Genomic DNA, 15,588 nt, shown 5'->3' with positions numbered 1-15,588 from the left:
GTGTATGTAGAGGCATATAATCTTGTAAAATGTATTTGATTGTGTTGAATTGCTTTGAGAAACTCATTTAAAAAACTGTATTATCTGTTTTAGACCTATTTGGATGGCATCAGTCACTCCTCCAGATATGGTTCTTACGTTATTGGAAGGGATTACAACAATAATTCATTACTGCCTCCTAGATCCATCAACACAGTATCATCAGGTAAACTTACTTGGTCATGTGAGAGGTTCCTGTGCAGTGTATTTCCTTGCTGATATCTGTCTGACAGTTTCTGACTGGATTGTATTCATCATGCAATGTATCAAAATACTATCTTTTTTCTTTTTTATATTCCTTTTTTTCTCTTAGTCAAGCAACATTTTTGATCTCATAGTCTCTTAGAAACTGGATCCACATTCTACAACACTTCTGTCCTCCCGTTTCTGCTGTCTTGTTTTTCCTTTGTTGTTTTATTTTTGTTCTTATTTGCCTTTTCATTTAGAAATAACTGAAAACTGTTTGTACATGCAAATCTCAAATTCTGAGATAAATGTTTTGCAAAGACTTTGACAAGATACAAAATTGCTGTAGTCATCCCATGTTCATGTACCACGTGTTCAGAATGCATTCCGTACTGAATGACTGAGAATCAAAAGATTCTTTAATTGTTTATTTGATAGACTCAACTTGTGCATACTGTACAAATCATTGGAACAGTGTTTTGGAAAAGAAATCAAGATGTAGAGCTTTCTTGTACGTTGTCTCAATTTATGCTATTTTATTAATGTTGTTTAATGTAGATATTTAATACTCTTTCTCCTCTTTTCCTCTGAAATCCACTAGCTTTTGGTTAATGTAGATCAGAAGCACTTGATTGAAGCACGCAATGGGATTCTGTCTATCCTGCATATGATCATGTCTTCTGTGACGTTGCTGTGGAACATTCTTCACCTAGCAGACTCCTCAGAGAAAACTGCTGCTGCTGCTGCTGCGTCCGTTACCACTATTAATCTTGGGTCAACAAAGGTCAGAATATCAGGGATAACATCATTTAAATTGTTCCTAAATGCTTTTTGTCAAATAAATCCACTTGCATCTCTTAAATGTAAACTGGCTTTTAACACGTTTGTCCTAATCTACCCATCCTCCCAAAAACAAGGCTTTCATAAATGGGTATTGAATCTACTTTTAAATATTACCAGCTGACAACAATTAATCTCCCCTGTTTTTCTACAAAAAAAAATTACGTCCATCCTGAATAATACTTGAGCCTTTTCAGCCACCCTTTTATGCTTCAAGAGATGTGAAATACTCATCTAAAATCTTAGTAAGAGAGCTCTCCTCTTATAATACCTCGAACTTGGGCATTTTTGAACTAGTTCCTTTGTTTATTCAGTGTCCATACAGTGATGTCACTATGCATGGGGAGAAGAAATATCCTAGCAAGCAGTAAGCCAGCAACTGTAATCTAGAAGACAATCTAAGTAGGGAATCAAGTAGGACCATACTGAGAATGCTGCCTAGGGCTCTTATTGGAAGCACTTCAGACTTCTAATGCTGCACATTCTTAAATATGAAATTGTCATTTAAATCTGAAATGTTTAAAAATGTTTTCCTCATAGTTAGTCCAAATACACCAAGTACTGGTTTTGATGATTCTATTTTACATCCCTTTCAACCTTTGTCATTCAGGCTGAAGGAGTCATAACTCCTTGTCTTAAGACTGCATGTCTTTCCACAAACGTTATCTGTGGTTCTATTTGGACTTCCAGTAGGGCTTCCTACTCAATGGCAGGAGAAGAGTCTGTACTTCTGGAAGGCACATGATATACACTGCTTCTGTGAAAATAAGAAAAGCTTTTGTACTCCAGTTCAACATGAACTTTTCTGTAAATCCCAGATTTTCTTTATTTTGCCCAAATCCATAGTATTCAACAGAACACCCAACATGTGCTATGCATGAAGAAATCCTTTTTAAGCCTGGCAACCACACTTGTGGCAAGTGCACACTCAAACTCCAGGATTCTGTATAACAATTTCTTGCAGGCTTATACAATTTCTGCTTGAATGTATGTGGCCAGACTAGAAATGACTTTCAGAAAACAGATGAAGTGCATTTCTCTCAGAAATATTTCTGTCATAAAAAAAAATCTGGATGAAGGACAGGATGAGAAAGTAGCGTAAGAAAACAAAAGCTCTTTTTTTCTGACCCAAACTTGCCTAAAGAAGGATGGCACACACATGCTGTTGAGAATTTAAATAATGAATATTTCAGACTCTTAGAATAATGTGTTCTTTTTTATATAATTCTTTTCCTACTACTTAATTTTTATCTCACTTACAATAAAGTCTATCTTTATTTGTAGATGCAAATGTTTTCTTTCTTCATAATTCTCATACACAGTTGATAGATATGTCTCCACTAATGTTCATCTCCTGACTGTACATACCCATTTCTTCCTCTTATAGGTCACTTTCTGTATCACTAATCTTTCTTGTTTTTTATAGTTTGAGTTCTCTCAGCTTGTGTACATTTCTTGAAGTAAGGTGTCCAAAACTGGACATGGTACATGGTATCTTCTTTCAGGGTAAATATAATATGTCTGTCATGAAGTGCTGCTGTTTATGAATGCTCTTCTTTTTCTCTTCCCTTGCGAAGTTGTCACAGTGACTTTGTGATCTGCTGTAATCCAGAAATTTTATTTTTATGCAGCACTGCTATCTAAATACTTTTTCATCCTGAATAATTAGTTGTTTTTCCTCTCCCTTTGCATGCAAAGCTCAAGTTTGTTACTGTAGTCTACCTTTTTCAGGACATTTTTCCAATTTGTCAGATCACTTTGATTTCTGTATTTTCCTTTCAGTCTCTTCCCTCTTCATTATCATTTGCAAATTTACAGAGTGTATTTTCTCTTCCTTCATCTTAGTCATTAGTAAAATGGTTGAAGAGTACCACATCTAAAGCAGAGCTTTATGAACCCTGTTGAGTGCATTCTTCCATTGTCACAAAAAAATTAGTGATAGTTGCTGTCCAAGTCTGGCTTTAGTGCCAGTTGTTCTACACGTAATGCAGGAGTGCTTATCTAAATGCTGGTGTTATTTCATGTTTCAGAATTTGAGGCAACAGATTCTTGAGTTGTTGGGACCAATTTCAATGAATCATGGTGTTCACTTCATGGCTGCCATTGCATTTGTATGGAATGAAAGGAAACAAAATAAAAACACTTCCAGAACAAAGGTATGTTTATATTAACACCATCCCTTCAAATAGTAGTGATAGCTTTACGTGATTTAAAAATGATAGGGCTCAGATTTCAGCATTTTAGTGAAATGGAAAATATTTTTAACTAGCATCTGTACCTTCAGGGAATTACCAGTGTAAAACCTTGCATTTTTTTCCTATACCTTTTTAGACTCAAAAACTATGTGTGCCAGCAAAGCTGCACCATAGCAAAACTAGAAAGTAACAATTTGTTCACAGACTTAGTAATGCAGATGCAACATAAATGCCCTGATAAATAGTTGAGATTTTTTTGTTCATATATCCTATTTTGACAGCCACAGTCTGTCAAAAGCATGATTTTGTTGAACGAGTTATAGTTCACTGTATTCATAGTCAGATGTCAGAGTTTAATCTCTATCCTTTTTATTTGTCCAGATTTGCTCAAATAGAATATTAGCTGCCTTTTTGCTTTTGAAGCCACAATTATGAAGCTGCTGCATATATGTTATACTTCTGGTTTTATTTATGTAATTATCACAGATGCTGCAGCAGAACTTATGTTCTCTGCCTCACTGCCCTTCTCAACCTCTGTAGTGCGTCTTTTTAACATAATACTCTGTTTGGTGATGATTCTGTAGAAGCTTTTGACTTGTATCATGCCCTGGCTAGAAACCTACTGTAAAGTTGCCTCTAACATATCAAGTGTAGCTATTTATATTTCAACTCTTAAATTGTCAGAATATTGTTCTTTGCTTCCTAGAAATTTACTCCTTTGTAGAGCTTTCTTAAAAGCACCATGAACAGGAAAGACAACTTCCAAAGATGCTTTGTAGACTGTAAAAACATGATGCTCTGCAAAGCATTTGTGATCAGGATCCTGTTTCTCCTCCATCCATATAGTTGGTCTCATTCCATTTACTTCAGAAGCAAGCCCATGAGGCAAAATGTCTTAATCTTAATATAGGCTATGTGATGATAATGCAACGTATCTGATTCTTCCAGGTTATACCTACAGCAGGTGAAGAACAGCTTCTGCTGGTTGAGCTAGTTCGGTCTATCAGTGTTATGAGAACTGAGACTGTTATACAAACAGTGAAGGAAGTTTTGAAGCAGCCTCCAGCCATAGCAAAGGACAAGGTATGTAAACTGAGGAAGTGCTGTTTGTTTATTTAATGTCTTCTTACCAGAACTTAGGACACTGATAATATAGATACTTCATGAGCAATATTGAGCAAATAGTTATTCTCACAGTAAGTACAGGAATTTTGAATATCTTGTAGATGGATCAACTTTTGGAGGGAAGCCATTAAGTCAATACCATTTTTTGAACAACTCTAAAGTCCTGTTTCATGCTTCTGTACTAACTGTTTTGTAGCAATAGGTTACTTACATGAGGGTTACTTTGTTTCTTGAACTGACTTCTTGACACAACACATAGGGTTTAGGATGTTAAAGAAATGAGATTTTAAAAATTTAAGGCAATTGTCAAATTTATATCCATTATAACCTATCTTTCCAGGTTTTCTGAATAGCGTTCTCTGATTTTTCTAGAGAAGGCCTCTCCAAATTTTATAGAGATGCCTCAATAGATATTCATAAAACCCTGTTAATTAATTAAGTTGCATCTTCAGATCTTGCGATAACATAGTGTTTTCATTTTTGCTGTAGCAAGAGAGGAGTAAGTCAGTTTGTTCTTCTGACAGTTTTCATATCTTTTTTTCCCAGAAACATCTTTCACTGGAAGTCTGCATGTTGCAGTTTTTCTATGCTTATACTCAAAGGTAAGACGAAAAGTTAAATGTGTCTTGATGACAGAGGTAGGTGGATAATCTGAATGTTTTATAACCTCTAGGAAGATAAATTGCCACTTCAATATAAATCGTTTTGAATTGAAGGTATTATAAAAAAATAAAAAGGGGTTTTGTGAGTTTCCTGATCCTGTATCATCTTTCTTCCCATGTCTAAAAATCCTGCAGGAAATCTCCTTGCAGCATAAGGAAAACTGATGTTAATTGTGCTATAATCCATTGGTTCTACACCAATCTTGTTTTTATTGTTCTTCCTTCTTGCTCCTTTTCCTGGTGTTGCTCCCTAATAATAAGCAGGGGAAAAAAAACAATCCCACAGAAACTTGTGTACGTGTTGATTAACATTATCTGATAGGAGAATTGTGAGGTAAAAAGAAATGTCTGGGGAGTACCTGAGCAAGACATTGCTATTTTTATTGCTGTCATTGTTTTATATTTCAGGATTCCAGTGACCAGCTTAGTGGATAGTTGGGCAGCACTGCTACTTCTGTTGAAGGATTCCATCCAGGTTGGTCTTCCAGCTCCAGGACAGTTCCTCATACTTGGGTAAGTGCACTTGATGTTTGCAGTTTCCAAAGAATCATAGAAGCATGAAATGGCTGAGGTCAGAAGGGACCTTAAATTCCATTCAGTTCTAACCCTCATGATGTGAGCAGGGCTGCCACCCACCAGATCAGGCTGCCCAGAGCTGCATCCAAGCTGGCCTTGAGTGCCTCCAAGGATCCTAACATCTAACCTAAACCTCCCTTCTTTTTTTTTTTTTGTTTAAAGCCATTCCCCCTTGTTCAATCACTATCTGCCCAATGAAAAAACAACCTGTCTCCTATCTGTTTCTAAGCATCCTCTAAATACTGGAAGACTGCAGTGAGGTGTCCCGTGAGCTTTCTCTTCTCCATGAAGAAGAAGCTTCTAAAGAAGCTCAGTATAAATGTGTGGAATTTGTACTGATTCAGATTTGCCCTGGGTTTCAAAATAACTGAATAACGTATTATAAAATCCGTGTCTACTTCAATTTATTTTCAGTGTTCTTAATGAGTTTATTATGAAAAATCCAAGTCTGGAGAATAAGAAAGACCAAAGAGATCTTCAGGTGAGAAATTTTTACATGTTTGACTCTTTGAAAATATTGAGAAATAAATGCTGAAGTTGGTAGAAATATTTGAATGACAGGACTTTACTCAAGAGATTTCTCTCTATAAGTGTATTCCTTAAGCAATTAATAAGACAATTAATAGATAAACTTCACTTATTAGTTCAATGCTTTATTTATTGTAACTTCTGAAGAAAATTTTCTATCTGTCCAGGGACTGATGCTCAATTTTGGGCTAACACGTCCTGAAAAATATTATACCTTCAGAAAATTGACTGCTCCATGGAGTTGATTAGTAACCCTTTGCAGGGAGAGACAGCAGCCAGGTGCTGCCAGTTTTCCAATGAAACAGTTTGGGAAGCGAGAGGGGGCTGCAGGGGAAGGTCACTGGGGGATGTGGAAAAGGCAGAGGGTGGGAACTGTTGGAGAGCTGGTCAGTAGTCAAAGGGTTGTGAGGCTGGAACGCAGACTGAGAGATAGACATCAAAAATGTGTTTGTAATAGAACAGCCTTTATTAAACTTGCCTTGAAGCAATGTGCTCTTTGCTGTTTTATTTAATATTTATTTCCCCCAATTAAGTGTTTGTGTATTCTCTTTGTGTGTGTTCTTATTTTATGTTTCTAGTCAGCAGGGCCTTGCCTGTTCTTTTAATTTTGTCATAATTTTTCGTTCCTAAAATATTCTTTTTTACTAGGTTTCCTAAACTCTTTTCTCCTTAAAACAATAGCTTGAAAAATTCTAATGGGGAGAAGGGCATACAGGAATTATTTTCTCCCTCTCACAGTAGAAGTTCTGTTATTATTAAAATACTGAACTTTGTTTTAATATGTATGTAGCAGCATGCATTCATATGCTCATGTTGAAATTATGCTGTGGCTTGTTCCCAAGTACCTAATTACTAATTAACATTTTTCTTGGTTAACAAGCAAAAGTGTTTGGTTAGATATGCCTGTGGTTCAGTTACAAGATGATGTGATAACGTCCTGTTGGAAAACATGCAGAGTCCATCCTGAGTTAGGCAATTGTTCGTAGACAGAATGCAGTTTCCTACTGTTGTCCAAATACTAGAAGTGCCAGTAGATCAAAGCTTACATTTCTCTTTCAGTATCTTTCTTATCTTATGATGAGAATGTTGCTGCCACAGCCAGCTGTGTGTTCAGAGCTGTAGTCAGTGCATGTGGTTAGAAGGGATTTTATGAGAACACTGTAGTCCACCTTTCTCACAGGAGGATGTATTCAGCACAGATTTTTATTCTATTGGCTTTCTTGAATGTACTAGAATTACCTCATGTATCAGTTCTGTACTCTTAAGCGTATCTCTAGTGTCTTCTACTTAGTACTGTTCATAATCTGTTGAAGACTATCTCATTTTCTGTGATGTTCTTAATCACAGAATGAACTGAGCAGTATTTAGAAGTGATTTTTAAAGCTGTCCTTTACCTAAGTGGTGAAGAGGTTTTCTACAGAAACATCTGTCAGGACAATAATGTAGTTCTTTCGCTGAAAGTTCCTAAAAGCCTGTTTGTTTTTTTCATCAGGATGTAACACACAAGATAGTGGACGCTATTGGGGCCATTGCTGGTTCTTCATTGGAACAGACTACTTGGTTAAGACGGAACTTAGAGGTCAAGCCTTCCCCTAAGATTATGGTTGATGGAAACAACTTAGAATCAGATGTTGAAGGTAGTTTTGTTCTCATCCTTTTTATCCTAAATGAAACTTTTAAATAAATATTAATTATCACACCAGAATGAACAAAGAGGACAGCTCTACCATACTTGAATACATTAAAAATGCTTCAGTATTGTTGAAGCCTTATTCCTTACACAGTGCATCTGGTGAAGTCTGTATACCTTCAAAACGTATGTTGTTAAAATACACTTACAAGGTGAATAATGGCTGGAGAAAAATAACTTTGGACTTCATTACTGTTGTCTTCATCTAGATATGTTGTCTCCAGCAATGGAAACTTCAAGCATAACTCCATCAGTTTATAGTGTCCATGCATTGACCCTACTTTCTGAGGTAAGTATTTCCTCAAGTGTAATAAATACTGCCTTATAATAATCTTTTCTTGCTGTGAAGGGCTTGGAGAATGAGCTTTGATGGGAAACACTGGTGTGAATGGATTCTGGTTCCTGTCGTGTAACAATAAATGAAACTTTGTTATGAAGCCGGTTATAAATACACAATGAGATTAATGTGAAGTAGAGTGTGCCTTTTCAGATGTGTGGTATGGGTTGCTGCTCTGCTGGAAGACTTTGCCTGTTAATAGATTTTTTTTTTTGTGTTATTTACTAATGATAATCACAGTCAGTCCTTGGAATTTTTCTTTCACAGGTTGTTTTGTGGAATTATTTGTCCAAGAGCTGATGCTTCTGTGTTTTAATATTTGTTTGTTCTAAAAAAAAATTAAGGGACATTTATACTTCTGGATTTTGTGTAGTACCTGAAATGTGATCAGTTCTATCATAAACTTGAATGTTCAGTGAAGGACATTATAGTGTAAGTTGCTGAGTAGTAAATAAAAGGTAGTTTGAGAATGCAGAATAACATAACTTCCACCTGTTGCAGGTTTTGGCTCATCTCTTGGATATGGTTTTCTACAGTGATGAAAAGGAGAGGGTTATTCCTTTGCTTGTAAATATCATGCACTATGTTGTACCCTACCTCCGTAATCACAGGTATCTTTAGAATGTATTCAATATATGTAGATCTCAACAGCCAGTTGAAATTTGATGAGTGTTTGTCAACAATTTACAATTCTTTCCTGTTGACTTATTTTGTTTAGTGCTCACAATGCATCCAGCTATCGAGCCTGTGTTCAGTTATTAAGCAGTCTTAGTGGGTATCAGTATACAAGGAGAGCATGGAAGAAGGAAGCATTTGATCTCTTCATGGATTCTACCTTCTTCCAGATGGATGCTTCTTGTGTTAACCAGTAAGGCTTTTCTTTTGCTGCCTATATCGAGCATTACTACAAGTTTTATGTATGCAAACCAAAAATTTCTAACAGCCTTGTATTGAGAGAAATATGGAGGGATGTACTGTTGTAGATTACCACTTGAATTATGAAACTCATTTACCTAATGTGTATTCCTTCTTCTTTTTTTCAATTTTAAGATTTTTTTAAAATATTTTTTGTGAGAAAAAGCAATAAATATTTATAGTTTCAGATCAAATCAAACTGTACAATGTAAGTGGTACTGTAGAGAGCTTGGAGCTGGTATTCGTTAAAAGAACAAGAAAAGCTTCCTGTACTTTTTTGACTTGTGTGAAATCTTTCTCTTTTAGCTGGAGAGCTATTATGGATAATTTGATGACACACGACAAAACCACATTCAGAGATTTGATGAGTAAGTATTCAGTGATGTAGCAGTGACTTTTCTCCAAGGGAAACTTCTAGAGGAAGAAAAAAAGAAGGGGAGGGGGCTGGGAGGAGGAATAAGTATTTTGAAGAAAGCACTTGTTTGGTGTTTATTCCAGTTTATTTGAATTATCCAGTATATTTCTTTCTTTCTTTCAAGTACTTGTTTCTAGTGATACATACATAAGATCTTTTGAAGTGAGCAGCCAAGCCCAGCTGCACTGTGTATACCTATGAGTTTTCTTTCAAACGTATATTTGAAATCACAGTTTTTAAGAATGCAAATTGCAAAATATGCATCTTCTTAATGGCTGCTTTTGAGCTACGTTAATGCAATGAATGTAAGAGTTATTTGCTCCTTTAAGTGCAACGAAAGGGAAATTTAATTTTAATCTGTGTTACTCATTATCTCTTTCAGCACGAGTGGCTGTGGCTCAGAGCAGTTCTCTCAATCTCTTTGCTAATAGAGAAGCAGAGCTGGAACAGCGTGCTATGCTCCTGAAGAGACTGGCTTTTGCAATTTTTAGTAGTGAGATAGACCAATACCAGAAATACCTTCCAGATATACAAGGTCAGTAAAAATGTAGCAGTTCATGGAGTTCTTCTGGAATCTGATTGCCTGAGGAATTATTTGTATAACAGGATAACAGCAGGTAAATTTGTTCCCTGGAATGAATATCTGTGCATACTGAGTATGGAATTACGACAGATTTTCCTCAGAACACTTTTAATCTTACATGATTACAAAGTACATGGACTTTCATTATCAGTTCTCTAACAGATTATTTACTCTATTGTCATTTTATACCTTGATCAATGTCCTCGGACACCCAAAAAGTGCTCTTTGACATGGTAAACTAGGGATAAATACAAAATCTGACCTTGAAGAGTTTTTGAATTCGTGACTTTTATCTGCTGCTCCGTATATATATCCCATTTATTGCTGAAGAATATCTCTTTAACTGACCTTTTTACGTGATTGGGAATGAAGTCTGGTTGGTTTTCTTCTAAGATGATGCAAATAATTATGGCATCTTCTTGATATGTTATCTGCTAATGCTACCAAAGCAGGCACCTTGATCTCTTCCTCCACACAGATAGTCAGTTACATCATCTTCCTGATTACATTTGTTCCAGGGTTTATTCCTTGGAGATGTTTTTTGTTTTGTTTTGTTTTTCCCAGTCTGTCAGAAGCTAATTTATTATGCTCAAGATACAAATGGTTTTGCTGCTCTGAACTGCAAAGTAAATGTATTGGCTTGACTGAAAAATTTCTTTAATTATTGCCTCCGTATTGAATGCACAATGGTGCTTATAGTTAAATAGTGTATTATCCTTGCATAATATTTCATATCCTGTGATGATGCAGCTTTTTCAGTAGTATATATTTTAGTTGTTTGAGCTGTTATATTTTTTGGAATCTCTTTACTCCTTTTTCTGGAACGAGTGAAACTGCGTAAAATGAGCAGATGAAATACTGCATTTGGAATGGAGAAGTTTAATAAAAATACACTGCAGTTCTGAGGTTCCTTGTCAGTGTAAGTGGCTGCTTGCTACAGCTTTATTCTGTCAATATAAAGAAGTAATGAAAAATATTTAAAACAAAACAAAAACAACGCAAGTGAGAGTAAATGCAGGAGTAAGAAAATACTAGCTGGAGTTACTCTACTATTCTGAACTGAGGAAGCTTTCTTGGCTTTTTGTTTCAGAAAGATTGGTAGAAAGTCTTCGTTTGCCACAGGTGCCCACCCTTCATTCCCAAGTGTTCCTGTTTTTCAGAGTATTGCTTTTAAGAATGTCTCCGCAGCACCTTACTTCTCTTTGGCCTACAATGATCACCGAACTGGTAAGTTGCAGTTAGCACATGTTATCTGGAAGACTGGTGCAAGCTGGAGATGAAACCCATATCCATAATGGTTTTTAAAAAATCTTATTTAGATGCTATGCATGTAACTACACAAAATAGACACAAACAAAAAACTTATTTTTATTTTCCAACCAAACAGAACACCTGTTGGCTTATGTTACTGAAGCTGTTCAGGTGTCTCCTGACTTAAATTTGTATTTACCTTTGTGGTTCCTGCTTCAATTTCTACTTATGTACACGTACCTTTTCCACCATTCCTAGTCCTTGTAGCTACTTCCATGGTCATTCCGCCCTTTTTCTCCAACAACAAAGCTGAGAAAACTCTGAAAGAAAGAATTGGAATCCATGCTGCGTTGGTAGTTAATGGTCATTCAGAGCTATTCCTATTCCCAAAGCCAAAACTCAAATGACTGTGTTCAGTATCCAACATTGGTCCATGAACCTGTAGGTGAAGTAGTTTGTCAGGCATTAACAAACTGGCAATCAGAATCACTTGGGATTTTTCTGATATCTGTTGGTGCCTAACCTAGCCCTTAGTTAACCACTGATCTAAGCAATGAATTAGAAAAGCTCTAAGGAGTATTTTAAAGATCAAGAGCATTTACTTATTTATTTAAAGAAGTACATTCATTTGTTTTTAAGCTTGTAAGCAGTATAAGTAGTAGAAATATCATTATACTCTGCTAGAACCGCTAAGAGCTGAGAACAGTGTGGCTCTCTTGTTTCTGTGTTGTACCCTGGTATTTATGTAAGCTGCTACAGTCAAGAAACTGTTTCCATCAGACAAAACTGTGTCATCTTCAGGCATTCACACCTGAGCTTGGCTGTTTTTTTGTATAATTCTTTATTGTCATTTCCTTTAGGTCTTGCTCTCTGCTGGGCTCCCTTTCTAGGAAATTCTGATTGTAAAAGAGTCAGGTCTTTATGCTACTTTAGACTGTATATGAGTTTCAATTTCCACATGCATATCGGTTCCAATTTCCACTTGCAGTACAGGAGTTATTTTGTCATCCAAGAATGGAAGTAGAGGAACTGTTGTTCAGAACTTTAAGGGTTATTACTCACACCTCCCTACAGCATTTTCCTGGGTAGCAGTCCATTAAAAAATTGTATTAAAATACATTTGGTCTTCAGGTGCAAGTGTTTTTACTGATGGAGCAGGAGCTCACTGCAGACGAAGACATTTCCAGGTAAACTTATGAACTTCCACTTTTCTAGCTTGTTAAATGTCCTGGCATGTTGATGGGCTGTCATTTGTTAGAATAGTTTGTCTTACAATTGCCAAGCCCAAATGAAAAGTACAAGTGAAGAGTACTCCAGTCTGACTGCAGTACCAGGAACACAACCAGAGTAAAACAAACAAGCAAAAGTAACACTTCTAACTTGTTCATAAACATCTAGGGTAACTTACACAATACAAGTGTGCTAGTTCTTTGTGTCTTCCATGTAAAATGACACTGCTTTTTCAACTCAAATAGGCATGGCATGACTTTTCACACGTATATTTAGAATAAGATTGTGAAGTTGTTACTTTTCTTTAATAAAAAGGTTAACATCTAGTGTTAGGTACAAAGATGAACGAGATCTTTCTATCTTGTTTTACTGTTAATTTCTATTGCATCTACCTTCTGCATAGTATGATGCATTTTCAGTCAATGCTAGCAATAGAAATTGATTTCTCAAAAGAACAAAGAGAGATATGTGCCCAAGTCTTGTTCTTTGTTTTCTTCCTAGCTTCTCTTTATTCTTTTGAATAATATTCTGTAAAATAAAGTCCACTTGGCTGCCAAGTTAAAGCTCCTTAATTTTGATGACTGACAGGAATCAGATACAGCATAATATATTTTTGTATTTTTATATACATATTTATATGATTTTTATACACATACACACACTCTTACAAAACTCCAGCAATAGCATAACCATGCAATATTCTATTTTGATTTATGCATTTGGGATTATTTTGGGAAGTAAAATGTTTTTAATCTTTATAAGAGCAAACACCGGAGGATTGGCCCATAGAGTGAGAGGCAACATCGGCTCACCTGTCTGTGGTACTTTATTTTAGGACTTCTGGCCCATCTGTTGCTGGTCTGGAGACAACGTACACAGGGGGCAATGGTTTCTCCACATCCTACAATAGCCAGAGATGGCTGAATCTGTACCTGTCTGCTTGCAAATTTCTGGATTTGGCCTTAGCTTTACCATCTGAAAATCTTCCTCAATTTCAGATGTGAGTAGAAGATGCTATTATCTGAGTTTCTGAATGTTTTACTGTGCCTCTTGGTAAAATTCTGCTGTTTAAAACCTTCGTTTTCCTATTTCCTTTCCATTTCTGGCCTTCCTCCAGAGTAGCCTGCAGTCCATCCCTTCCCAGTGTCAGAGTGGCCCCCAGAACAAATAGAGCTATGCAGCAGATGATTTCAGGCTGCTTTGACATAGTCTCTGGCTGGAGATTCTCCACACCTCTGAGCTAATCAGTAATAGCAATTTATTCAAATACTTTGCTTTTCCAGTACTTAGTTGAGGTAATGTCCAAGAACCTAAGATACACCCAATATGTCTCAGTGAGTGAGTCAGCAGATCAGATGACCGATGGTATGATCTCAATATGACTTCTCTTAAATTACTCCTGTGTGATCTGACTGAAATACGTTGCAACAAATCTGTTTGTTAAGGGGATCCCATAGGTTGCTTCTAGGCAGCTGTGTTCACGTGTACAAACTGCTTTCTCAGTGCCTCTGCGGTCCTATCTGCTGGAAGAACTGAATGCAAAACAATGCTGGGGATTGTAGAAGAGACAGCCCAGGACAAAACAAAGCATCTCGTCTCTTCCTATATGTGGCACAGTAGTGACTGTCCCTGGCACAGCTCTGCAGATGGCTCGAGTTGTCCTATTGTTGAAAAGATTCTTGGGTGTGCTGGATGGTGCACGGACTTGTGCACATACTGTCCAGTTATGCCCCACAGTATTTCTAAATCTAAAGCTAATCTTAACAGTTTCTTGTTTTATTTACTGAAGATTTGATTCATAATTCTTTCCAAGCTTTCTATGCTATTCTAATCTCTGCCATTAGGCTAAAAATGTTATTGAGGTCATCGCTGCACATTTCTGGAGAGACACTAGTCATGCTGGATAGCTGTCTTTTACAGCATTCTCACAGACTGGGACTGAAGCCTTCAAGGCAGAAACTTTAATTTCCTTTACAGAGTAAAATTCAAGCTGCTGTTTTTTACAGTGCAGTAAGCAGAAGAGAAGGGAATAGTCCCTTTTGTCCTTTGGCCTATGAATAGGTAACAGAAATGAATTCCTGTTATCGACACAGTATATTGAGTACATTTGATGTGTCGTAGTATCACAAGTGTGCTGAGAACGTTTGGTGTATTACAGTAAGTATCACAAACGTGCTCATGTTTTGTGCAACTTACATATTTTGTAATTCACAATTCCTTTTGGGTTCCCTTAGACACAACAAAGATGTGAATATACGCACTTCTAGCTTCACTGCTTCAGTTTTGGCATCCTTAATACTTTAATAAACTCTAATAGAATAAGATAACTCCATTTTTCTTGACCATATCTCTACTTTTCAGAAAATGATTTTGCTGTTCTCTCTTGGAAAATACTGAGTTTTGGCTTTTGTTCCTCTCTGATATTTCACTAGATTTTCTCAGCATCTCATGTTCTTAGATCTAGCTGAAGAGCTGTGCGTTCGGTAAAGATAATGTCTGCTTGTGTTATCTCATGGCAGGTATCGCTGGGCTTTTATTCCAGAAGCATCAGATGATTCAGGCTTGGAGGTGCGAAGACAGGGAACGCATCAGAGGGAATTCAAACCTTATGTGGTGCGCCTAGCAAAACTGCTGCGAAAGAAAGCAAAGGTATGCCACTGCCATCCAATTCTGCCTGCATTGAAAACGTGCAAGTACAGAAACTTGCAGCACTGTCTTGTGATGTTGTTGAATAGATGGGAGTATACATAGCATGGGAGATTTTCATTAGAGTAATCTCAAGCCAGCATCAGACAAAAACTGTAAATAGGTATTTAAAAAGAGTCACTATGGTCAGTGGCTTTGAAACGCATTTTACCTTCTACTCAAGAGTTTCCTGATTAGAAGTCTAATATAGATATAAATCATTTTTAGATAGCCAGTTGTATATGTAGGTAGTAGAATAATTACCTTTTGAAACAGTAAAGCTGTTTTATTTATAATAATTGCATTTAAATGCAATTTAAGATTTTTTTTT

General features: G+C 36.5%; 1 protein-coding gene across 5 annotated transcripts in view; it reads left to right on the top strand.

The window, feature by feature from the left end:
* DOP1A (DOP1 leucine zipper like protein A) overlaps positions 1 to 15,588 on the top strand; it is a gene marked incomplete at both ends in the record, with an annotated part of 50,342 nt that overhangs the window by 30,472 nt on the left and 4,282 nt on the right. For 4 of the 5 annotated variants that reach the window (XM_079549904.1, XM_079549902.1, XM_079549905.1 and 1 more), the window contains 17 exons: positions 94 to 205; positions 827 to 1,009; positions 3,096 to 3,221; positions 4,209 to 4,343; positions 4,932 to 4,987; positions 5,456 to 5,560; positions 6,038 to 6,104; positions 7,644 to 7,788; positions 8,051 to 8,130; positions 8,680 to 8,789; positions 8,897 to 9,046; positions 9,400 to 9,461; positions 9,891 to 10,043; positions 11,182 to 11,318; positions 12,474 to 12,529; positions 13,408 to 13,572; positions 15,092 to 15,221. In XM_079549904.1, the coding sequence (XP_079406030.1) occupies positions 94 to 205; positions 827 to 1,009; positions 3,096 to 3,221; positions 4,209 to 4,343; positions 4,932 to 4,987; positions 5,456 to 5,560; positions 6,038 to 6,104; positions 7,644 to 7,788; positions 8,051 to 8,130; positions 8,680 to 8,789; positions 8,897 to 9,046; positions 9,400 to 9,461; positions 9,891 to 10,043; positions 11,182 to 11,318; positions 12,474 to 12,529; positions 13,408 to 13,572; positions 15,092 to 15,221 (1,972 nt within the window). The remainder of the gene's footprint in view (positions 1 to 93; positions 206 to 826; positions 1,010 to 3,095; positions 3,222 to 4,208; positions 4,344 to 4,931; positions 4,988 to 5,455; positions 5,561 to 6,037; positions 6,105 to 7,643; positions 7,789 to 8,050; positions 8,131 to 8,679; positions 8,790 to 8,896; positions 9,047 to 9,399; positions 9,462 to 9,890; positions 10,044 to 11,181; positions 11,319 to 12,473; positions 12,530 to 13,407; positions 13,573 to 15,091; positions 15,222 to 15,588) is intronic. The other variant, XM_079549906.1, reaches the window with a different exon arrangement.

The sequence above is a fragment of the Tetrao urogallus genome (genome assembly GCF_951394365.1).
Source record: "Tetrao urogallus genome assembly, chromosome: 2".
Lineage (NCBI taxonomy): Eukaryota > Metazoa > Chordata > Aves > Galliformes > Phasianidae > Tetrao > Tetrao urogallus.
This window is presented reverse-complemented; position numbering and strand designations above follow the sequence as displayed.